Source organism: Strigops habroptila, chromosome 12, assembly GCF_004027225.2.
Source record: "Strigops habroptila isolate Jane chromosome 12, bStrHab1.2.pri, whole genome shotgun sequence".
NCBI lineage: Eukaryota > Metazoa > Chordata > Aves > Psittaciformes > Psittacidae > Strigops > Strigops habroptila.
The window spans coordinates 14152426-14175427 of NC_044288.2; the positions used below are offsets into that span (position 1 = coordinate 14152426).

At 42.7% G+C, this 23002-nt stretch overlaps 2 protein-coding genes across 9 annotated transcripts; one reads left to right on the forward strand and one right to left on the reverse strand.

Moving 5' to 3' along the window:
- Positions 1 to 1785: 1785 nt before the first annotated feature.
- On the reverse strand, positions 1786 to 11901 carry FAM114A2 (family with sequence similarity 114 member A2). 6 transcript variants are annotated; one of them, XM_030504200.1, is made up of 15 exons: positions 11821 to 11897; positions 10778 to 10905; positions 10426 to 10637; positions 10143 to 10242; positions 9585 to 9680; positions 9185 to 9297; positions 8105 to 8239; positions 7781 to 7939; positions 7059 to 7182; positions 6010 to 6089; positions 5180 to 5308; positions 4838 to 4977; positions 3977 to 4049; positions 3336 to 3389; positions 1786 to 2618 (listed from the first exon to the last, which is right to left on the reverse strand). In XM_030504200.1, the coding sequence occupies exons 3-15, from the start codon at positions 10633 to 10635 to the stop codon at positions 2520 to 2522; spliced, it is 1512 nt and encodes a 503-aa protein (XP_030360060.1). In that variant the 5' UTR covers positions 10636 to 10637; positions 10778 to 10905; positions 11821 to 11897; the 3' UTR covers positions 1786 to 2519. The 6 variants fall into 6 exon arrangements, with proteins under 6 accessions (XP_030360060.1, XP_030360057.1, XP_030360059.1 ...); XM_030504197.1 differs by having other exon boundaries at positions 10778 to 10931; positions 11817 to 11891; XM_030504199.1 differs by having other exon boundaries at positions 10778 to 10931; positions 11821 to 11883.
- On the forward strand, positions 11900 to 21890 carry MFAP3 (microfibril associated protein 3). 3 transcript variants are annotated; one of them, XM_030504202.1, is made up of 3 exons: positions 11900 to 11964; positions 15980 to 16441; positions 17818 to 21890. In XM_030504202.1, the coding sequence occupies exons 2-3, from the start codon at positions 16162 to 16164 to the stop codon at positions 18561 to 18563; spliced, it is 1026 nt and encodes a 341-aa protein (XP_030360062.1). In that variant the 5' UTR covers positions 11900 to 11964; positions 15980 to 16161; the 3' UTR covers positions 18564 to 21890. The 3 variants fall into 3 exon arrangements, with proteins under 3 accessions (XP_030360062.1, XP_030360063.1, XP_030360064.1); XM_030504203.1 differs by having other exon boundaries at positions 11925 to 12012; XM_030504204.1 differs by lacking the exon at positions 11900 to 11964 and adding an exon at positions 13892 to 14488.
- Positions 21891 to 23002: the final 1112 nt, after the last annotated feature.

Below are 23002 nucleotides of genomic sequence, written 5' to 3' on the forward strand. Positions count from 1 at the left end.
TTTGCTGCTACTGAACGTGTGTGTTTTAATAATGAAAAAGGAGTCCCTGGGAAGCTGGTTGGGCAAGGGCTGGCAGCACGTCCCAGAGCCCATCGGGAGGACCAAGCCTTTCTTATGTTTTAAACCTTTCCACAGCAGCTGCCAGGAAGCAGCTTTTACAGCTGCAAATAACAGAATCTCTCCCAAGGAAAGAAAATAATTGCGGAATGCTTTTTATCCCTATCCCCTCCAAGTCCGTGCCAGCATCCTAGCTAACTCTTCTCTATTCTCAGCCACCTCTTACCTCCCCAAACACAACCACAAGTGCTGCAATTACTGCCAGCTCTCATTAGGTTCATGCACAAGGCCGAGCAGTAAGACCTCCAGACAGTTGGATGCTGAATTCTGATGAATCCTTTGGGTAGGAAGATTTCAGCAACTGTGGAACTGTTTTAGTTGGCTGTCTATTGCAGCCTTCACACTGGCACACCAGTGAAGCTGGTGCCACGTTTGATTACTGGCTGCTGTAACAAAATCCAGGTGTGCAAAGAAAGAATTAGTGTCTGCATCTTCAAAAGAAATCACCTCGTTTCCTTTAATTATTAAACTTCACTAAAGCACTGCAAGTCAGTAGAATGTATCTGCAAGAAAAGCAGCTGCTGTGCCATAAAAATCTATTATTATCCTTATTTCTTTTCTTCTGCCATTTCTGTACGTTTTGGCCTTTTTGGCAGGAGCAAAGCTGCCATTTTGCACTGGCGCAGGAACTGGGAGCTCGGCTGTGGGAGCTCTCACTGCCCAGCCTGAGTTCAGAGCACTCTTTCCTCTGGGAAGAATAGAGAAAAGCCATGAGAAAAGCCATAAGAAAAGCCCCAGCTGTCCCAGCCTTGCCCCACAAACCACAGCCAGGGCTAGAAGAAAAAAACCCCCATAGTTCTTGCTTCTCATTGTGTTCATGCCCACTGCTACCTCAATAGCTTTTCACTGAAATGGTTGTCAAAAGAAATCCTTTCTTTAATAATGCTATCAACCAAACCAAGAAAAAATACAGACTTTATGGTAGCGCAGGTTTTTTTACCCCAGACATTCTCCTTTGAAGTTTAGTTCTCTTTAAGATGCAAAAAAACCAGCTCTCCCTTTGGAGATCTAATCAGTCTACCCATGACTAAGGCAAGGCTTTTCCCATATATATATACATATATATATATAAAATCAGAGGAGCATTATCCAAAAGGTATTCTAATAATAAGACCACTACTGCACAAATAGAGCAGAGGAATGTTAAGCCTTCAGTACAGCAGAAATGTGCAAGACCTGCTAAAACTCAGAGGATTTTCCAAACGGGATTTGAGCATCGTTGTTACCAATGAGCCGGTACAGAGGCAGATGTGACACTCGGTCACCTCTGGTTAGCTATTCTGGACTTCCTGCAGTTCCATTTTAACTGTGCATTTCTGCTCTTGTGATTCCAACAGAGGCTGCTCCCTGTTGGAACAGCTCAATAGGCAGGCTCAAAAGATAGAAATTGGAGAAAGGAACAAAGCAGGGAACTTTCACAGCACAAGAAACAGATACCATACGTGAAGCTTCTGAGACAAATTAGGACTCCTGCCAACAGAACCAAATTGCTTCCTCTTCCCCCACTTTAATATACCTTCCAAGAAGAAGGAAAACATTATAGTGTTTTTACACAGAAAGAGGAGACAAGCAGTATCTGAGTTGTCTGTGGCTGACATGTCAAGGTGCACTGAGGAAGTGAAATTCTCCTGCTAAATTCTCTCATTAAATTGCCCAAACATGAGTCAATCTCTTTTTGCCAGTTCTCATTTATTGCTATAAAGCAAAGTACCCACATTCTTAGGGCCACATCAGCATTTTCCCAGCTCATGCTGAAGCAAGCACTCTGCAAGAGAACAGCACCCTGGTGAGAGTCCCAGCCCCACATCCCTGAGTCATTAACAGACATCTTCAGGAAGCCAGGGCTTCTCTTCAGCAGCAACGGCTTGATAAGGAATCCTCTCTTTCCAGCTCTATTCTTTCCAGCCTAGGAACTGCAAGGTTCATAAATATTTGCCTTTTCTTGCACCTCCTATCCAATATTCAGTTCAACACCAACGCAGAGCTATCAGGAGCCTAATTATGTCTCCCTGACTTAAAAATCACACCATGATTTTAGCTAACTCTTTAACTAGCCAGCTGCTACTCTTCTCTCCAGCACTGGGAGAAGCTCTCCGGACTGTGAAGACAAAGGGCTTGTTAACAGATACAGCAGAGGGATTTCAGTGAGCAGATATAGTCCATGGAAACACAGAAGCAGTCTGCACTTAAGTCTGTCACGTTGCCCACCAGCCTGGACTATGCTAATCACATCTCTCAGTGCTGTGGAAGCTGTCATTGCCAGACTGCATTTAATCACCATTCCTGCAGCAGCAGCGATCAGAGTTAATCTTTTTCCCTTTAATAAGAGCCATTACATCACTCTCCAGCATGGAAACTACGAAGAGGGAAGGTCAAAAAGTTCTTAATTAGAAGGGTTTTTATTACTGTGATAGTTCCGTTCTAGCCTCAATAAGAGAGATCTGCAGTACAGGCAGCAAGAGCTGGAAGGCATCTTGGATATATGAAGCACTGTTTGAAGCCTGTGAAAACAAAAATCAAAATACACACATGAATAATTATGCTACCAATCAGCTTTCCTAACCACACACTCATTTCAAACAGCATTGATTACTGCACGTAACAGAAGCCTCGTGTTTGTTGGCTTTTTAAGGCTTCATTTTAGAAATCAATTTAACATTAAGTTTTTGAGGAGTTTTATGCCACAAGGCAAAAAAGCAACTGGCTTAAAAACTGCCAAACAAGATCAAGTGCAATCCAAATATAGGACACCATTTTCGACAATAGATGAGAGGAATCCATTTCAAAGTGAGGCATAAGCATGCTGTGGCAGGAAGGAATAACACACCAACAGGAAACACCCATTTCCTACCACGCCTCAGTTTACAAGCTCTGAGAACCAATTTAACAGGAAGTGTGGGACTCTTGCATGTTAATTTCTGAGCTTGTCTAAGGTTTGACTTTGGACACTTAAATTCTGGAAAGCCACACTGCAGGATGTAGTATGTGTCTTCTGACCCATCATAACTGCCAGCTGAGACCATACAGGCTCACTTTTCACTACGTAACTCATCTCTTGTGCAAATCTACAGGCATTTATTAGAACTTTCAAGTTATTAGATAAGTAAGCAGAATCTTAGACCATGTGTCTTGGCACACACAAGGATACCAAAGTGGAAAAAAACAGCATATCTATTTTTTAAGTATTAGCTTAATGTTTTAACTTTAGCGTAACTGACCTCCAAAAACACTCCAGTGATTAAGGGATTAAGCACATCTGCTTTCTCTTTGACCTGCAGAGATCAGACATATATTATCCCGATTGAAAATGTGATCACATTTCTTCAAGCAAGATAAAGCTAAATCCTCAGTAGGCTTAAAATCACCATTGCTCCCCTGACTATAGAAAAGCTAAGTCACAAGCTGCAGAGGACCTGCCTTGTAGAGTGCAAACAAGAACAAAGCAACCCACATATGCCCGATGCAAGCTGTATATGAATATACACATTATACCTTTAAATGAACTGTGGGCAGCTGGAGAATTGAGAGATAATGATATTATCTTCAGTAACACCTGAGTGTTTTAGAAAATCCACAACAAGATCACAAACCTTACTTCTGTCTCCTTAGTACTGCCAGCACTCATTCCCCCCCTCCACTCACCCTCACAACCAGGCTGAATGCAGCAGGAGGCATTCAAAAGCTCAGCATACATTCAGCTGCCACAATTTGGAGAACACTGACCTAAAAGATCAGTTTACAAGGCAAAAAAAAATGCATATATAAATGTGCCAACACAAAACGCACTTTGCGGTGAAGATCCCAAGGCTGTAATCAACTAGCCACATCTCGTTCCTAAGAACTATGGTGTAACTCTTACCCCTGCAGTTGTTAAGCATGTAGTAAACTCTTTAGAGAAAGTTGACAGTTCTTTACACAGCACAATTGTCATTCTGGGGAAGAAGAGTGGGAAAACAATGTAATGAATGCAGCCTACAAGAATAACTTTTAGCATTCCTTTAACACACAAATACCTTGTTTCCATGCATATAAAGCTAAATGAAACCAAAACTGATATAGAGCATATAAACAGTGTACAAAGACCCAGAAGTTCCCTGAATAAATTAGGGAGGGGAACGATGGAAAAATAAATAATTAAAGCTGAAGGATTGAAAGAGCATTCAAAGGACAGACACATCCATTCAAGAGGGAATGGTACTAACTCCCTTTTTTCCTTTACTGACAAGTGTCATTTTCTGAATCAGAAAGTAATGCATATTTCATGTGCTTGCCAAGTATCTCCTGACATAAAAGAAAAATCTTGTGTTATGCATTATTGGGAAGACCAATCTACTAATTTAGCTGCAGTACTTTTACAATATCACATACCTAACATGCTAAATGATTAACCAAGAGGTAATTAAGAATCACATTTATATAACTGCTTTGTCATATTTTAAATGTCTAAATCTACTAACTAGCACAAGCTTAGGGCAAACATTCTACTTGGCTATATAAAAGCTTTCAAGGAGGGTTTCCTCTTTCTTAGCAAGAAATATCTTCAAGCTGGAAAAAGAGGCAGCTGAGTTCTGCTGGAAGATAGTGATGCCACCCACTGCAATTTTGAACACACATGCAGAACTTAAAAGCCCTGCACCCCATGATTTGCAAAGAATTATTAGACAATTTAATCAGTATGTCAGTAATTATAAGCTACACGTTTAGTAAGAGATGAACTTACTGTGAAAGGGACTTGGCTCTGTCTGTGGCCGTCACCTCTTGTTTCTGACCATGTAGAAACAAAGCTGCAGTTTTGTGGAACATTTCAATGGAGCATGCTGTCAGTTCAGCCAGACTTCTTATGGCAAATGCATGAATATCCTGTAAGAGTTAAAAAGATTCCCCAAAAATAGCAGCTTTTATTATTTAAAACAAGTGAATCACACAGCGTGCTGTCACTACACTGCACTTTCAGATCTCAGGATCTGCACAGAAATAGAAACTCAAACTCTGGGAAACACAACTTCAGCAGCCAGATAAACACTCTGTGGTCAGACATTCTCTTCCTTCATCACTCAGTTACCTCTACTGATTTTTTAGCATCGTGGTCACCATCTCTGGATTCTACTTCTTGGTTCTCTTCGCTCTCTTTTTCTTCTTTAGGAAGACTGCTGTTGAATTGTGCTATCCACTCATGAGCAGATGTCCTCACCTGCATGAAGATGTGCCATAGTATTTAATGACTGGAATGAAGCCCCTCTGCCCACCACAAAACATGGAGTATTGAATCTCTCCAGAGGAAGGAAACAGCTATGACTCCTGAGCTAGCGAGAACAACCAAAGCAAATGATCCTAGTGGCTTCAGGGTGGCTGGCTGCACTGATGTAGTTGAGGGCAGTCATTTCTCCAGCACTGGGTGTTAGAGTTTACCAGCAAGACCACAACTAACAGAGCTGCTTTAAAAACTTGTCTGCAGCATACTGCTGCCACTTGGTGGATCTGAAGGGTAGTAAAATGAAGGCAAGAAAAGTGATTTTTCCTCATACCAATTTCTGAACACAGCAAAAGCAGCTGCCCTGTATCAAGACGAGAGCTTCAGTTCGTGACTGTAGGTTGATTTCACTGTGGTGGCTGAAGGCTCAGTGCTCACAATTATCTTTGCCACCATTTGTAACTGCCCAGTGAAAGGGCAAAGACACACTGATGTCTACTGATTCAGAGCCAAAAACATTACAGAACATGATTTTGCCCCATAAGGTCAAAGGAAATGGTCCACTTCTTTCGCCTACCATTGTCAAAGGATCTAAAACAAATTTTGTTTTCATGCATTTGATATTTTCACAAACAAAACAGGAAGAGAAGCAGTTCCTGTAAGAAATCTCTCCAGCTTTTAGAAGATGGGAAATAACTCACCGTAATCAGTTTGGCTGGGCTTGAGGAGATGCACAACTCTGAAAATAACTCTGTTACTTCTTTTGTGAACTCCTCATCTCCTAGAGGACAGGGAAAGTTAAAGAATCTACACAAAGGACAGACACAGGAATAAGCAGCACTTTAACACAGGACTATTTCTGCACAAGTCTATCAACTATATCCTTTATTTCTCTTCGAATCAACACCTCAGGCAAGAATGCACTGAGCCTGGTCTTTTTAAATACAGTTTATAAGGTAAGTTCTGAAACGGTGGAGATACCAATCCCAGAAGGTTAGCTTCTGCTTTGTCAATTCTGGTTTGGTAGCTCAGGTAATTCCATTTTTATTTTTTTACAGGCAGCACTTTATAATGCACTAACTTGCACATCACCTTGGAGAGTCTGAAATATCACTTAAAACCTATGGTTTTCCTATTATATATGCCAGGGCACATGTTAACAGTGGGGGGAAGGCTGTGAGATGCATCACGTGCAAATATAAAAGATACATTAAATGTTAAATGATAGGAAGTGCAGGTGTGTAAGCCCTCCCTGATGAGCCATTTAGGTAAAAGCAATGTGAGAAATTTACATTTAAATCTGCATAATCCTCAAGAATCAGATGGCTCTTGTGCATGGAGGTACCTCTTGAGTCTTTTGGTCTGTGTGGCTAACTTTCATTTAACAAATAAATCAAAAGGCTTTTTGCTTTCCCACAGGTTGGACATCTCTGTTCACAAGATTTCCCTCATGGTCAGGGAAACCCAGCATCTCTTTGAATTTGCATCTTTGCTCAAGGTCAGTTGTATTAACAGACCAGGAGTTAAACAACTCTAATCCTGCTCTGGCAAGAAATCATTCCTTCTACAGAATTAATGCACAGCAGCTTCCCAGAGATGAAGGGTGTTGCTACCTGTCATGCTCCTGGCCACAGCTGGCTTTAGGGTTAAGCATCCATCACGCCCATTGCTAGTGACCAAGGCTGGTTGGTTCTACATGAGAATTTCACTGAGAACCAGCTTCTTCTCCCAGAACCTGGAGCTCTCTTACCCTTCTTTTCTTCCTCCTCTTCTTCAAAGAATTCAGGTAAAGAAAATGCTTCTTTGAGTTGTTCTATTTCCTCCTTCAGTGTTTCCAACTCTTCTCCAGAGAGAGCACTTAGAACTGATTTCACCTGCACAGCCAAGGAGAGAATCATAAATCCAACAAGAAAAAGAAAGACACTGGTTTACACGGCACATAAAAACATTGGGCTGAATGTTAATAAGAAAGTGGTACTTTCCTACAAGGAAGAGGAAACAGAAAAAGACCTATTTGTGAAGACCCATTAAATAATAACAGATTCTTCAGCAGTTATTCAATTTTTCATTAAAAAAGAATGTCTTCTGAAATCGCATGTTGGTCTGCCCTCCTTCCTGCCCCAAGACAGAGAAGATAATCTCTGCTGTGCTTACAACACTCTCTTTTTCTCCAGACCAAGGCAGCAAATAAGTGAGTATGAGGAAAGAGTAACTTGTGAAATGTTGTTGAAGACATGCAGGAACTGAGGCTACTTGGGTAAAGAAAATGGCTTTAGGAGCTGAGGACAGGACATAACCCTCCCAAAGTAAACACCAGATCTTAATGCACGGGTCAAAGTGAAGTTGTGTAATCCACCATTTGATAGCAAGTTCTGAGCACTCGATTTTACATGTATATCCATATATTTCTAGTCTTTTTTCTCCCTGCTCAGCTGACTTCAAAATAGAAGGCAAATTGCTCAAGGCCATTACCTTTGATTCACTCTCTCTGGAAAGCATCTCTAAGGCCTCCAGATGAGAAAGACCCTGAAACTCATCAAACAGTAACCCATAATGGGCTTTCTTCTCTGTAGCCATGGTAACCTCAGTAGCTGTCTGCTGCTCTTCCTTCTCCTTTGCCTCTCGTAAAACCTGAAAAATAAAAGCAGAGTACTCAGGTCAGTGCCAGAAGATACAGAGCACGGGAAGAGAAGGGTTTTGGTTCAATAGCAAAAATGGTTGTATAATGATGGGACTGCAAAAGAAGGGAGAAGAAATGAGAGAAACCAGTGAGCTGCTGACACGAAACTGCTGTACCTGAGATAACGTGGAGTTTCTGTTCATTAGGCCCTTTGTTTTTTTGAATCCAGGGTCTCCCTCAGCTATTACATCCATTGTCTTTTTCCCAATGAATTCCAAGGCATCCAGACCTCCACTAATAACACTTTTTCCCTAGGAATCAGATTTGGATATAGACAGCATGTGAAAACTCACAGAAAACTATACAACTGAAGGAATTGAATTGGGGGATTTATATTAGCGGTATTATGCCGGACACACATATAAAAGCCAAATTGATCCTTGTCACCCTAAAATTCAACCCTAACCGCCACAAAGAAAGCAGAAGGACATGGAAAGAGCCACAACACACTATGATCCTACAGTTTAATAGAGCGCTCAGACAGCTACAGCAATCTGATGGGAAATACATTTTTATTTCGTGAATAAGCTGGTTCTCAAGCACGCTGAAGTATTTAGTTCTCATCCTTCCAATCAGAAAACCTAGACCTGTGGGTTTTGGTTGTTAACTCTTGTTCAAGCCTTAAAAGCAGAAGCAAGCTTTCTATCTGCAGCTCTTTCAGATTCATGGGCAAATTGACAAGACAGCAGATCACAAAAGCACAGTTTCTAAGGGTAATGGGTTCCTTTGAAGTGTATTTCCCATGGTCGCAGGAGCAAGCTGATTTCCAAGCCATTTGGGCTAGTTTCACAGGAGTTTTTGAAGAGGAGAATGGATTTCATCTCTAGACAGTTCTGTGGAAATATTCCAGGAATGAGTCTGACCCTGCATTTACCTGAATATTCTAAAGGAATCAAGCAGAGATAACAGGGTACAGAGGTGACATGCACGGGAATGCACACCCCACACTGTCCACTGTTAGGTTTTTTTCATATGAGTCAACATTTAATACTATCAAACTTCAGGACAACTTACACGTTAAATACCAGTTAGAAGCACGGCACAGGATAAAGTTTGTCTGAAGATTGGAACAGTTTCTCACCATTCATTCCATGAAAATAAGAATTAAAACCATTCTCTTATGATGTTTCAGATGAAAGGCAGAAACCCCAATGCTCTCTTACACCCATTTTCTCCTGCATTCCCAACTCACTCACTGTGCTTTGGACAGCAGTAGTGATGGTTGATAATACTTCAAGAGCCCCAGCAATAGGAAAGGAACTGCCATCCTCAACTGCATCTGTGCTGCCAGCACCAGGATTTTCACTTCCTGCATTAGAAGGCAGAAAATTAACTTCCTTGCTCCCCAAAAAAGATCCCGTCAGCTGCAGAATGGAGAAAATAATCAAACAGCAAGTGTCAGCCAGGAGCAGGGCTAAAATTGGGATTACTTTTCCTACCTACTTTTCAGAGCTAACAGAAGTAAGCATTAGAGTATTATTTTAGCACAGAGATATCTACCTCAATATGCAAGGTGCAGAGGAAGGTGACGTTATTTTGGGGCTGATTATGTTATGAGAAATGTTTCAGTGTTGTTCTTACAAAGTAAAAACTGACCTCTTGTAGCATCTCTAGTCTCTGAAGAGATTTCACTAGGACTGGGGATCCCAAGGGTTGTTTCTGCTTTTTCTATGACATTTGAAATACCTTGACCTAGAGAAGACAGCAGTATTACTTTAACCATGAGATAGAACAGAAATCAGATCAGAAACAGGATTAGGGCTGCATATTGGGTTTTACTATTCTGGATTCTTCCTGTTTAAGACAGTTCACCCAGCACTAAAACCTACTACTTGCTTACCAATGTAATGAACTCAGGTTTCACCTCAGCTTTTAAATCAAGTTGTAAATACTGGCTGAATAGCAGTTTAAAATACCATCTGAAAATTATGCAAACACCTTAAAAGCTTGAAAGTAGTTTTGGCTGTGCATAATCTCCTTAATCTCATTGTACATTTGGTACAAGTTTTCCTCATTACTTGAACAATCCTCTTGACATTTTTCCAATAACTGCTCCTACCACAGAAATCCCCTTTTCTAGAAACAAGCTCAAAAGCACTAGTTGAGACATGAAGAATGGTTAAAATATGTAAAAAATACCAGAAAGAGCCTTACCTACAGTAGCTACAGTAGCAGATGCAGTTGACAGAAGAGATTTCCCCCAGCTTCCCCAGTACCCCCATCCTGTCTGAACTGCAGCTGAAGAATCCGAGACCTTTAATGAAGAAAAGCAGAGGAGAGTGATGCAGGTATTATGGTGAGGAGAAGAACACAAGCAGTCTGTGATGTGTAATTTTTGTGCAGCTTTTTCCTTTCAGAAGAGTAGTGGGCCTTATGCTCAGCGTTCAAAGCCATGAAACGTGAAATCACGTTATTCAGAGCTAGCACAGGAACATACCTTGAGGGTTTCAGCTGCAGGCTTTTCTGTGGCAGCAAGCTGGCTTGGGGGTTTGGGTTCAGGTCTTTTCCGAGTCATAGGCATAGACTCCATATCTTGCTCTTTCTCTTGCTTGCTCTCAGTGCTGTCAAGGTCCTCTGCTTTCTGTTCATTTTCATCTTCATAAGAGGTTTCTTCTTTCAGATCTTCACCACTGTCTTTCTCAGACATGACTACGAACACCCATAGAAAGCAAAGCAGATAAAATAATCACTCCCTTGTACACTTTGACATTAGTTCAAAAGCATCACATTTGTGTTTTAAATAATTAAACACAACTAAGACAGAAAGCCCTTCATGTTGCCACACATACCTGCGTGAACAGATTGTGTTTTCGAGCAAATGTGTACACCAAGTTACATCTGACAGGAAAAAATGTCACACTTGGAAGTTTAAAGTCCCACAGAACCACTTGGCTTTATCTAAGTGACACACCCTCTCCTTGGGAAAGAAACAGGTTGTTAACTCTGAAAAGCAAATGAAGCATACAAGAGGTCCTCGGATAATTAAATACACGACTTGCTTCACTTAAAAAAGTGAAAACAAATGGCTTGGGAAGGCTGCTTTGAAGGGGGCTCCATTAAAACGGAGATAGCTGTCAGAAAGCCGGGCAGGGAGGGAGGCAGAGAGTGGTTTGCTCCTGTATTTAGGGCTGAGGGCGTTCACACCACCCAGCACCCGAAACACACTCAACAGGCACTGACATTGCACATGGGGGATGAGGGTGGCCCCATGAACAGCGCTGCCACGTCGCGGCCTGCTCACGGGGGCAGAGGTTTCTCTCTGCTCTCCTCCCGGCCTCGCTGGCAGCACCTCACCAGCTCCGGGGCAGTAACTTGACGGCAATAACAGCAGGCAGGGCCAGGCAGGGTCATGCTGGGCACACTGCCGGCGTGAAGGTGCGTCCCCTCGGAGCCAGCCACGGATGCAATCAGGGCAGCTACCCCCAGCCACGGGGCTCTGCTGGCTCGAAGTGAACGCAGAGGACAGCTCGGGGCGACGGGCTGGGGACCCCCACTCCATTTCCCCACGGCCCCCCACAGTAGTTAGCGGGACCCTGCAGCACCCCCAGCACACCCCAGCCCTCGAGGCCTCCCTGTCTCCACTTCCCCCTGGGGTCCCACATCCTCCACATGGCGCTGCCTAACTCACAAGGGACCCTCCATTCCCTAACCCCCCCCGGCATGGGACTCCTGCCCCATAAGGAGCCCCCCAGCTGCCCACAAACCTCCCCCCCGCTGCCGACTACTCCACACGGGACCCCCGTGTGCCCCAAACCCCCCTCCCCTTGGGACTTCCCGTCCCATAGGGGACCCCTTGGAGCCCTTTGTCCCCGGTGCCCCCCGCCTCACCCACCGGGCCGGGACAGCTCCGCGCTCCCCCGCCGGGCGGACCGTAACCATGGAGCGGAGGCGCAGAGCGGCACCCCGCGGAAGTGCAGCCTAGCCCGGAAGGGTGAGCGGGGAAGCACATCCGGGCGGCGGGACGGCGGCGGCGGAGGTGAGCGGCGGGTGGGAACCGGGGCCAGGCCTGGCCGCGCTGCTCCCGGTGAGGCGTCGGGGGAAGCTCAGGCCCTTCCTCGCTGCTGAGGGAGAAGCCGGGGGCATGGAAGTGCTGCCGGGAGGGTGGTGCTGAGGGTGGCTTTGGGGTGACATGAGGCCGGCGGGGTTCCCTCGGTGTGGTCCCCGCTGCATGGAGCAGCCGGGCTTGAGCGGGGTTTGACAGGAGCGAGCGCGGGGCTGGTGCCGCTGGGGACAGAGCGATGGTTCTGTGGGGTGCTGTGCCCGGTGGCGTTTAGCTGAGCGCGGACAATACCCGTGTTTCCGTGTGCAGCGGATCCCGTGCCCTTCGCGAGCTGTGTCAGGCAGACAAGGACCGTGTATTCGTGCCAAAAGCCACTCGCCAGCGAGGTCTGCTCTGGTCTCTTGTAGGTTTGCTCCCAAAACTGTTTGGTTTTGGGCTGCGGGTGCAGCTGCTCACCCGAGGAGCCTTCACCGGTGCTGGCAGAAGGTGAACCCTCCCTGCAGCCTCTGCCACGCTGGGAACACCGGTATAAGGCTCTGGCCAAGGCCACGGGTCTGTTTCCATTAACTTCCCAGGAGTTAATGACTTCAGGGCTCTGCCTGATGCAGCTCCCTGATTTGATTTCAACGGGGCCTCACAGGGTGATCACAGTCACACTGGGAGTAGGAAGGTGCACTCGGTGCAAAAGTGATCCATTTTAGTGTGTGTTATTACCCGTTAGCTTGTTGTGAATGCCAAAATATGTTTCCATGTTGCAAGCCAGAAGTGGCAGTCAGTTAGAGCAGTCTGTGGTCTGTCAGGTGTATCTGGGTTCATTGCTTCACGTTTCTCCAGGTATGAAGTGATGTTATGAGCAGTGAATGTAAAGCCATATAACTGGCAACCTCTTGGGCCCCAGTTTTGCAGTGCCTTATAAATGCGTGTGATTTTAAGTACTATCAGTACTTCCATTGCCCTCGGTGGGACTACTTAGAGTGCTCTAAGTTTAACACAAATATGCTTTTTCAGGATAAGAGCCAAAGATGACTCACACAAGCATATGCATCACAGATTTTTATCTTTCCACTGCTATTTGTTGTTACAACCTAGGGTTTAATAAAGGTTAAGTATGTGCAGCTCAACTTCAGGTTCAGTTGTAAGATAGCCAATTTCTATTCTGCATGTTTCATCTTGCTTGGGCTTAATGCTTTCTGGAAGAATTGTGATGTAGGCACTGTTGATGCTTTATCCTTTTTGGATCCTTTATCAGCTCCAGCAGCTGTTTTGCATAAGTGTGATGGTTGAAGAATATGGATTTTGCAAACCATTTTATTTTTCCCAGCACTGAGCAGTAAGAGATTATTGTCTGCCCAGCAGTAATGGCTTTTCCAAAGCAAAACGTGACAGTTTCTAATAAATCAGACCTCGAAGAGTTTAATAGTAAAATTCAATGACCCATCACCAATGTTTTACCCATTATGCAAGCTCAGTGCAAATATAGTGGAAAGCATATGCAATTACTGAAGATAATTGTTTTATTCTTATGAGGGAAAATGTCGATGAGTATTTCTTGTGTTAAATAATTGACTGAGGTTCCTGATGTCGTTTTGGGAGTGTCACAGACTCTTGGAACTCTAACAATTTGAATATAATAATTTAAAATTACAATAGTGCAGGCAAAATACAGGAGGTCCTGGAATTATTCTCTAATAAATCTAAAACATAATTAGTTGGGAGGTTATTGTTTCAGAGGACTTTAAAAGTTATGTGTTTGATTTGGTACTGAAGATGAGGGTTTGTCTTTACTGCAGAGCTTTCATCAGCTGCAACTGCCTCAAATGCTGTGAAGTCAGGTCCTGGTGCATGCAAAAGCCATTAAGTGTGGTGGCATTTTTAACTAAAGGCAGACAGGTTGTGCTGAAAATAATAGGGGTCTGAAAAAGGAAGGTTAAACCCACACCTTCAAACAGAAGAATAGTTGCTGATCAGCAGCAACCTTAGTATTGTCTTTTTTTCATATCTATGCAGTTGATGTGGCTGGGATGCTCTTCTCCAGAGGCAGCAGGGCTCAGCAACACTTTCCCTAATGTGTAACTGGTGGAAAACAGGAACTAAAGAGGCCTTGGGATTGTTTTTAACCGTTTAGCTATGGGGAAGTAGCTTCTTCACAACAATGGTATAATTGAGTTCTCCGTGCTGATCTCATCTTAAACAAACGGACAAGAGGCATGACAGAAAACAGAGTGGGGCCAATTAAAAAGAGGGCAGATGGAGGGATTGCTGTTTACAGAGAAACAAGCAGAGAGCCTGTTTTCCAGTTTCTCTTGCAGGATTCAGTGGGTGAGTTGGTTAGTCAAGCTTGAAGGAGAGTTGGACACAGCTGTCTTCTTTGCCGCCTTTGTCAAACTGGTTTTGGCAACAGCCGCAGCACAAGTGGGTCAGACAATATGTTTCTCATCAGATGTTGGCTGGAGTCTGGTTTGACCTTCCACAAATTAACAGAAAAGAATTCCTAGTCTGGGTAATGTGTTACCAGCAAATTTTCTCGTGCTTGAATCTGCTTAATTTTTCTCTGCTGAAAAGGCAATTAGTACAAATTACCTGTATTTATTTGTGTTACATATTTCTTCATAAATGACAGGATTTCTGTCTGCTTTAGGCAGTGTTAACTAGTGATTCTGGAAGGATGGAAGTGTATGCATTATTTATTAAGAAATTTTATTCCTTTGTATTGTGATACTTATGAAATTCAAGTCTCCTGGCATTTGTTATTGGTAGAAGAAAAGGTGATAAATCTGAAGTCACACAATCAATGGGATGAAGCGAGGTATTCTTTAGGATAACATTTTGGCTTGTGGCTTCTGTACTTTGTAAATTGGGTTTTTTTAGGGCTCTGGGGCTCTATGGACTCATAACTTCAGGGAATGCATATTAGCTTAGAAGTTTTCTTGAATCAGGCTTCCAGGAAAAATTGATTACAGATTTTTCTCTTATTGGTGTCATCTCATTTTGTTATCAGTTGGTTTTATTCTGGCTTTTAAAAGAGGAAAATCCTTGTGTGCAAAGAACAGAAAGTTAAAGGCTGTATCCTGATTTCCTAATATACCTTTTGTGCACATTAATCTTCAGATTAATGGTTCTGTCCTTAGACAAAACCATTCTTCAAATTGCTTGGAAATATGAGGCAGCATTTGGGTAGAGAAGATGAGAAACAAGATCTGACCCATGAGATGTGGCAGTATAAATTAAAAGGTTTTCAACAGGAGCTTATTGTAAAATGAACAAGAAAAAAGAAGCAGAATTAGAAAATACAGCAGCAGCAGCAGCAAGATACATTGCAAAAAAGGAAGTATGTTTAGATATCAGTGTCCTGATACTCAGTAAGAGACTTCCTCTCTGTGGCTGTAGATAACTGCCAAGAGAGCTTTCCCAACACAAGAAATCAGAAGCATTTTATGTATCTAACACCGATTGTGCCTCTAAAATCAAGTAAGTAGATGTATAAATGCTAAAAAACATAAGGGGGTGTGCTTTGGGTTTTTTCCTAGGGGCTAAATAATAGACTGTCTTTAGAAAACCAGGGGTTAAAAGCAATTCTGGGGGCGAGAGGCAGAAGTTATATCCTCTTTCTTCTTTTTCTTCCTCTATTAAGAAAGCACTTTTTCTCTTTTAACAAATGCAGAATCCACTTTCTGACCGTAACGATAGTTCTGCATTTTGAGTAGTCTGAACAATTTGTTCTTTTTTAAAAGCCTTTTTCCCCTTAATGATTATTGTTCCTGAGGTTATTTATTTGGACTGGAAGATGAACATCTAGAGGACGGAAGGTTGTGCTAATGCCTTCTTACCCTTGTTTCATTACTGCGTTCTGAGCAAAGCTCTGGTTTGGAACCTCTTGGCTGACAGTTTGTATTATGCTAATTGAAATCTGTTTACTGGAAATGAAATTTGAATACACCATAAGCTTGCTGTCATTAATAAACTTAATTCTTTTCCTTTTATTTTTTTCCAGTTGGATTTCCAGTTTCCACTTCTAATATTGATGGTCTTGAAAGTGCATTTGGATCCCAGATTTTTTCTGTCACTGAACAAATCGAGAGCCTCCCCTCCTATCTCAGAGCAATACAGGCAGCTTCATATCATATAACCTCATTTCTTCAAATTAAATGAAAGAAGAATTTTCTCTGGCTTTCCATGAAGCTCAGCTATTGCCTGTTAATTTTGACTGTTAGTGCTGATCTTTCAGTTGGATTTACACTGGAAAATGTAGCTTTTAATGGGACAGTCGCTTTGGGGTCTTTCAATGCATCCCTTCATACAGTGTCTCAAGCTTTAATAAGTTCTCCAGCACACCATGATATCATAGCCAAAGAGGGGACCAGTATTTTAATTGAATGTAAACTGAACATCAGCCAGTATGAATATATTCTTTGGTATAACTCCAGAGGACACCTGCTTGAACAGGACGATGAAGGTGAGCTTTCCTGCTGTTTTCTATCCTTCAGTATTCCCCTTTTATACAAAGTATCCGAAAACCTCTGGGACTTTATTATCATTTTCTCTTCCTATCCTCCCATTTTTACAGTTGGGAGATAAGGAGAGAGCAAGACAAAGCCCTTTGCCCTCTGGCATGTGACATGTGAATTATAGCTGAGTTCTTCTGTCCTAGCCCATCCGTCCTGCTACAGTGGCACACAGAAGAAAGGAGTCTGCATCCTACTGGATTCTAACTGATGTCTTATTTATTATTGCTCTGGTTTATATTGTATTTTTCCCAACACTTGAATTAAACACAATTCTCCTCAACTTGTGACCTTTCCCAGCTGGCAATCAGGGCTTTAATTTTCTTACAGGATTTTTTAAAGCATGGGGTAATTTACTACATTTATTTTCTGGTTTATGGAGCAGCGTGACTGTGGAAACTAACACAATTTGTAATGGCCAGTGATGAAATACATGCTATTTAACCCCTTTGTACAGAGGGAGAATGTATTTTCCTAGCATTGGCTCTTAGAGGTCTGTCCCTGTAGTTTTTAATTTTCATTATTAAAATATTTCATATTAAAAATAATGTCTTTCAGAGATGCATGTGGTTTTCTCTACTCTATTAGTATTAATGAAGGTCATCAAGCTAATTGATAGGATCTTCTTGGAGGCCATCTTTCTGCCTTAAGTATGCAGTAACCTCTTTGTAGTTATAATGCCATCTGGAGATTAGTTCAAAGCAGAGTAATTAGAAGAATGAGTTATGAAAACGGTTTTTCCCCCTAAGTTATAAACGCCTAGGAAACACCATAGAAAGCTAACCTCCTTATTGATTGCTTTTTGCGTGGGTTTTGTGTATCAGCCCTGCATGCTCAGCAGAAAACTGCATCTCAAGAAAACCCTGGGTTCTTTTGCCAGCAGAGCCATTTACAGACTTAGATCTTTTTCATGGCGCACTTGACTTCTGACTCTGAAAAGATGGAAAATTAGACTTTATAGAGACAGTCTTTCAACATAGTGTTACAGTCAATGAGAAGCAGTAGTGAAGAACTAGGTTCACTATCGGAAAGAGCTAGCAGTCTAAAAGCACTCAAGAAAGTGCCAATGAGAGGAAGAAGAAAAACCAGAATAGCAAGCATGAAGAATAACTTACCATTAAGCAGTAGGATTGGTAACTGGATTATGGCTTTCTGTATCACAAGCATGAAAAGGAAATTTCAATCCTTGGTGTGCTGTTTGTATTATGCTAGAAATGGACTGCTTATTTCCAAGCTCTGTCTCCCATTGATGGAGCAACCAGCATGTGTCTAGTTTACCCAGTGATTTTTGTTTCCTTAGCTCACTTTATTTCTTTTGACTCTCCAGGTGGCCGGTGGAGGATTGCTGAGAATTCCCTTAACATCACAAAGGTCAGCTTTGCAGACCGGGGCCGATACACCTGTGCGGGAGTTAATCGTAATGACACCTTGTACTACACAGTCACTCTGAGGGTTACCTTCACCTCAGGAGATATGAGTATCTACTACATGATTGTGTGCCTCGTTGCCTTTGCCATCACCCTCATCTTAAACATCACCCGCCTGTGCATGATGAGCAGTCACCTCCGCAAAACAGAGAAGGCTATCAATGAGTTCTTCAGGACGGAAGGGGCTGAGAAGCTTCAGAAAGCTTTTGAGATTGCCAAGCGTATCCCTATCATCACATCTGCCAAAACACTAGAGTTGGCCAAAGTCACTCAATTTAAGACCATGGAGTTTGCTCGGTACATTGAAGAGCTTGCCCGGAGCATTCCCCTTCCACCTCTGATCCTTAACTGCAGGGCGTTCATGGAGGAGATCTTTGAGGCTGTGCGAGTTGACGATCCCGATGAAGTTGGAAAGGAGGAAAAACAGACCCAAGCCTGCGGTACCCAAGCTGCCATATACCCCATCAACCCCGAGATGAAGCGCAGTGATTCTCCAGCCGGGGATTCAGACGACGGGTCCATGAACGAGCCAGGTCAGGAGATAGCAGTTCAGGTGTCCATTCACCCGCAGTCAGAAGGGCAGAGCATTGACACTGTTTCTCACGACAGCTGCCAGTTTGCACCTTCTGAGGAGGGCGCCTGCTGAGTCCGACAATGGGCTGTTGTGAAGGAAGCACAGCCCACCCGAGGATGCCACAAGAAAGGGGTCTGCGAACAAGCTGCCTCAGTCCCACATGCACAAGAGTTTTCCAAATTGCCAGGTGCCAGAACTGCTACTGAAATCTGTATTTTCTGTCAGTGTTGATCGAATGGTTTCAAGTCTCTCAGAGAAGGGCCATTTGGAATATTGTGCAGTGGCTTTTCTTTTTAAAGCAAGTTTGTTACACTCAAATTATTTACAAAACAGGAATTCTTTGTCCTTGGCTCCTTGGTAGCTTCTGATGCTTCTCATCTGTATTAGAAGTGGCCAAGCTGAGCGGTACAACTTGCAATAAAATCTTTTCCTTTGTGAACTCTTTCTTCCTCACAAAGTGGAGCCAGAATTCCTTGAGTCAGTGGTGTTGTCCTTGATGCATTGAGTTGTGTGCTCCTTTTGAATTGCCTCTTGGTGTGCGTAGCCCGTCAGAGCCATGGTGAGCTTGAACAAATCTGTTCTGTGTCGTGTGCTTCTATGTTGCTATCAAAATGTACTGTACTTAGGAAAAGAATAGGACCAGGATCTGCTGCTGGATTCAAAGAATTGCTGTAGTTTCGAAGCAGCTTAGAGAACAACCAGGAGGTCTCAGTTTTCCGTACATCTGCAGAAAACTTGGGCATACTCTAGTGTGTGGAGAGCGAATTGTTACAAAGCTCATTGCTTAAACTTGGTGCTGATTGCCAAAGCGCCTTACCCTGGTTCTGTCTTACAGAATGGAGCAGTAACAGCACTGCCAGCACGGTCTGACTTCTGACTTTGCTGATTTCACTCACCGTAGAAAATCCAAAGTTTTTTATTGTATTTGACATTGTTGTGAGAAAAGAATGACAGTAATCACATAGTGGCATAATGTAAAAATGAATTCATCTACAGATCAGGCGTCTCGGGCACTTCTTTCTGAACAACATTAGAATAAAGGAGGTGAAAAGTAGTGACACTCACTTTGCTCTGGCTAGTACTTTCAGAGAGCACTAGAAGAGAGAGTGGTTAGTGGAGGGGCTGGGTGAGCTGTTTGCCAGCCACTGATTACAGGAGTGGGGTGTCTCCCTGAACATGGCCTGTCTTTATCACTGCAGGGAGAGGTGCAGGTGCTGACATACGCACACACGTGAGTACTTCACCAAGGATCTCCCGCATGGCTGTAGAGATCCAGCCTCCAGGAGTCAGAGTGCAGACAAGAATCTAGTTTCTTCTTTCACTCTTTGGTGCTGATCTTTTTTTTTTTTTTTCTCCTTAACATTTGTAAGTTGTATCACTTAAATAGCATTTTGTATCCTGTTGAGATTTAGTAGATGTAAAGCTTGTAAGTGCTCTACAAATTAATTTCTTACAACTACTGGAAGCATATTGCCATATAATTTTAACAACTTGGCAACAGGAGCACCATTTAATTCCCCACAACTCTTTTTTCTTTCCTTATTATTACAGAAATGTCAGTTGAACAAATGACTCTGGACGGCTGCTCAGGATTCTTAAGAGGATTTGACATTACATTTACACGAATAGAGATGGAAAACAAGCAGGCAGAGTGGTAAAACCAGGGTGGGGCCATCTGTTGTAATGCATGCTCGTAACAAAGGGTCTGAGCAAATTATATTTATCGACTCATATTAGAGAAGGGGAAAGTAAAGCATCTGTTACCATTTTAAAGTACCTTCTGGGGAGAGCTCTGCAGTCAGCCACCAGTAAATGCACCCTAGTTGGCTTTGGCGTGTCAGGTAAGAGTGATGTTTTTCAGGAAGGAAGAAAATTGCTAGCCTGGGTTATAGTAGCATTCCCACCAGCTTGGTACCATTTCCAAGACTGTAGTAAACTTTTATCTGCTTCAAGGGAATAAAGCCTTCTGTAGAGAGTTAGAGTAGTTACTGCCCTCAACAGTAACTTCTTTTTTGCTTCCATAGTTCGATGGCACTTTACGTCCAGGTGAAAAGTTTGTATAGTTTTGTGTAACCTGTCTGGTTTCTTTAAGTTTTTTTGAGGTGATCAGTGTTAAAAGATACTCTTGTGGATAAATGCCCGGTTCTCTTAGGAGCTCTGCTAAAATGCTGGTGGCTTCACTTTTGTACTACAACAGGCTCTGCAGGTTTGTTGCACATGTGTGAGTGGAGATTTGGGGGGCTTTACACGCTTTTGGATGTCCTAGTTGAAAGAGGTGAAGGCTACGGGAGAGAATGATCTGCTTTAATCTCTTTTGTGCCACAGGCCATCAGGATTGTACCTGCCTCTGCCTTTTTTCCCCATGAGCAGCTCTCCTTGCTCCGGTAGACTGTTGCATTATGTGCAGCAGTAGCAGCTTGGATATTTTGCCTCTAACTACATATGCATGTAGAGATGCAGCTACAAAATCAAAGCTCCATTAATCACTTCCTGAGAAGCAGTTACACAGTTGTGATTGACAGATGTCTCATCGGAAGTGGCAGCAGAATGACACCAGAGGTGTGTTAGATGGGTGTCAGGAGAGCAGTTTCTACATTAATTCGATTTGGTCTTTGATACTTACACTTTATTTACATAGCTCCGAGTTTTTACTCATCACAGTAACCGGTGTCTTCGTGTGTCCTGTTGCCAGTGGAGAGGAAGGAATGATGATGCATAAAGGTCCTCAGGAATGCAGTTGCAGTGTCATTGCTGGATAGCAAAGCAAAGAGTTTTCCTGAGTTACTACAGTATGTTGTTTGCTAAATTAATTTCATTCCTGGGAAGGAGGCTGTTTGTAAGGATTTCAGTAAATCAGGAGTACTTATTAAATGTAGGAACTGATCCTACTCCCACTGAATTAAGCTAGAGCAGATTTGAAGCTCTGGTGTATTTTACAAATGATATTACAGGATTTTTATGCATCTGAAAGCAAGGATGATGGTGATACGGTAAATGTAATTTCACATGACACTGATTTCCAAACAACATGTGAACTGCTCTTTATCCTGAGTAGATGTGTGCACTTTAATCTCTTTGGTGCATCTAATTGAACATTAACATTGAAAGATTATGTAAACATCAGTGTTTCTCTTAACTTTCTGTAAGAGGAGGAGGGTCTGCAGTGGTTTCCTTGCTTTAAACTAAATTCTTTGACAATCACAAGGCTATTTTGTCTTTTCTTTGTGACTTATTTTAAATAATGTGAAATCTACTTGTTACCCAAGAGTACCTAAAACTAACTTTGTAGTGGTTATTTGTATTACCTGGCTTGTGATGTAGCTGTTTAATGTAACCACGTAGGATTTCATACTTTCATAAAATGAATTGGTAGATTTGCAAAATAAATGAAAAACAAAAGCTGTCTTTTGTTAGAGCTTTCCTTTGTCTCTGTAAGGGGTGATGAGTACCTGTCTGTGTGTCCGAGGTTAAACAGCAGCTGTATTCAGCTAAGCAGAAGTTGTTAGCCGGCCTGTCAAAGGTTTCTGGGATATTCAGCCATCTGCTGTGACATCTTCAGGTCTGTCAGTGTTTTAAGTCTCAAAGTCCTCAGCAGCATCTGTAATAATCGTTATCAGCTGCATAAACAAATAGTTCCAGACCTGAAATGGTTTCAGGAGGGCCCATATATTCTTTAGTTCACTTTTACAAGCTAAGATGGTGATTGTGAAGTGCAGTGACCTTCAGCCACAAACCTGTATTTCCTGTTCTTACCTGTTTCACAGGATCGTACTAGTCTATATTGTAATTTATTTTCTTAATTCCCCTCAAACCCCAGTATATTAGGACACAACTTACCTCCTAAAAGGCAACACAACACTAATGTGGAGGATCTGAAGGCTTCAAGTGACCAAGTATCTAAAGGCTTCAAGTGACCAACTCTGCCTCATGTTTTTTCCAGTGAGTTGCTGAGATGCCATAAAGAAATTTCCACTCCTGTGCCAAGGGAAGTGTGTGTGCTGCTCTCACTGCACCCCCTGAGAGGGAGGAGATGGAGGTTTGGCTTCATCCTTGCTCTTTGCAAGTTTTGCAGCAGTTTATTAACTTACATGGAGCAGGAATAATGTCCATCTGGAATGCTGTGCTAAGCATGCTGAGAGTGGGAGGGAGGGGGCCATCCCACCTCATTTTGGTGGCCAGGCTTGGGTTCCTGATCCCGTTGCAATCAATTCAGTGTATTAAACTTTGCCAAGGGATGATTCCAAGCCTCTAAGTGAGCCACTTACCCACTACCACTGGTTTGCACTGGGAAGCTGTATCTCTCATGTGAGTGTGTAATGTTGCATGATAATGGATGTGTTCTGTATGGGCATGTCCTGCAGCTCTGGAATACAGAGTAAAAGTGCCTCTAGTTAGTTTAAACTGCAACCCACCCCAAGGCACCAAAAATCCAGCTTGCTGAGAAACCCTCTAAATAACAGTCAGCAAATATGAATGAGAACAGACTTCACCCACATTGTTTTTAAGGAATA

Bases quoted from the DNA above. Each gene is read 5' to 3' on its own strand.
- FAM114A2 (XM_030504196.1), bottom strand. From the start codon at position 10,635: ATGTCTGAGAAAGACAGTGGTGAAGATCTGAAAGAAGAAACCTCTTAT. The intron at 7,183-7,780 runs GTAATGGCCTTG...TTGGCTGTGCAG, and splicing joins CCAGAGAGAGTGAATCAAAG to GTGAAATCAGTTCTAAGTGC. The intron at 4,050-4,837 runs GTAAGTTCATCT...CTTCTTCCCCAG, and splicing joins AGAGCCAAGTCCCTTTCACA to AATGACAATTGTGCTGTGTA.
- MFAP3 (XM_030504202.1), top strand. From the start codon at position 16,162: ATGAAGCTCAGCTATTGCCTGTTAATTTTGACTGTTAGTGCTGATCTT. The intron at 16,442-17,817 runs GTGAGCTTTCCT...TTGACTCTCCAG, and splicing joins GCTTGAACAGGACGATGAAG to GTGGCCGGTGGAGGATTGCT.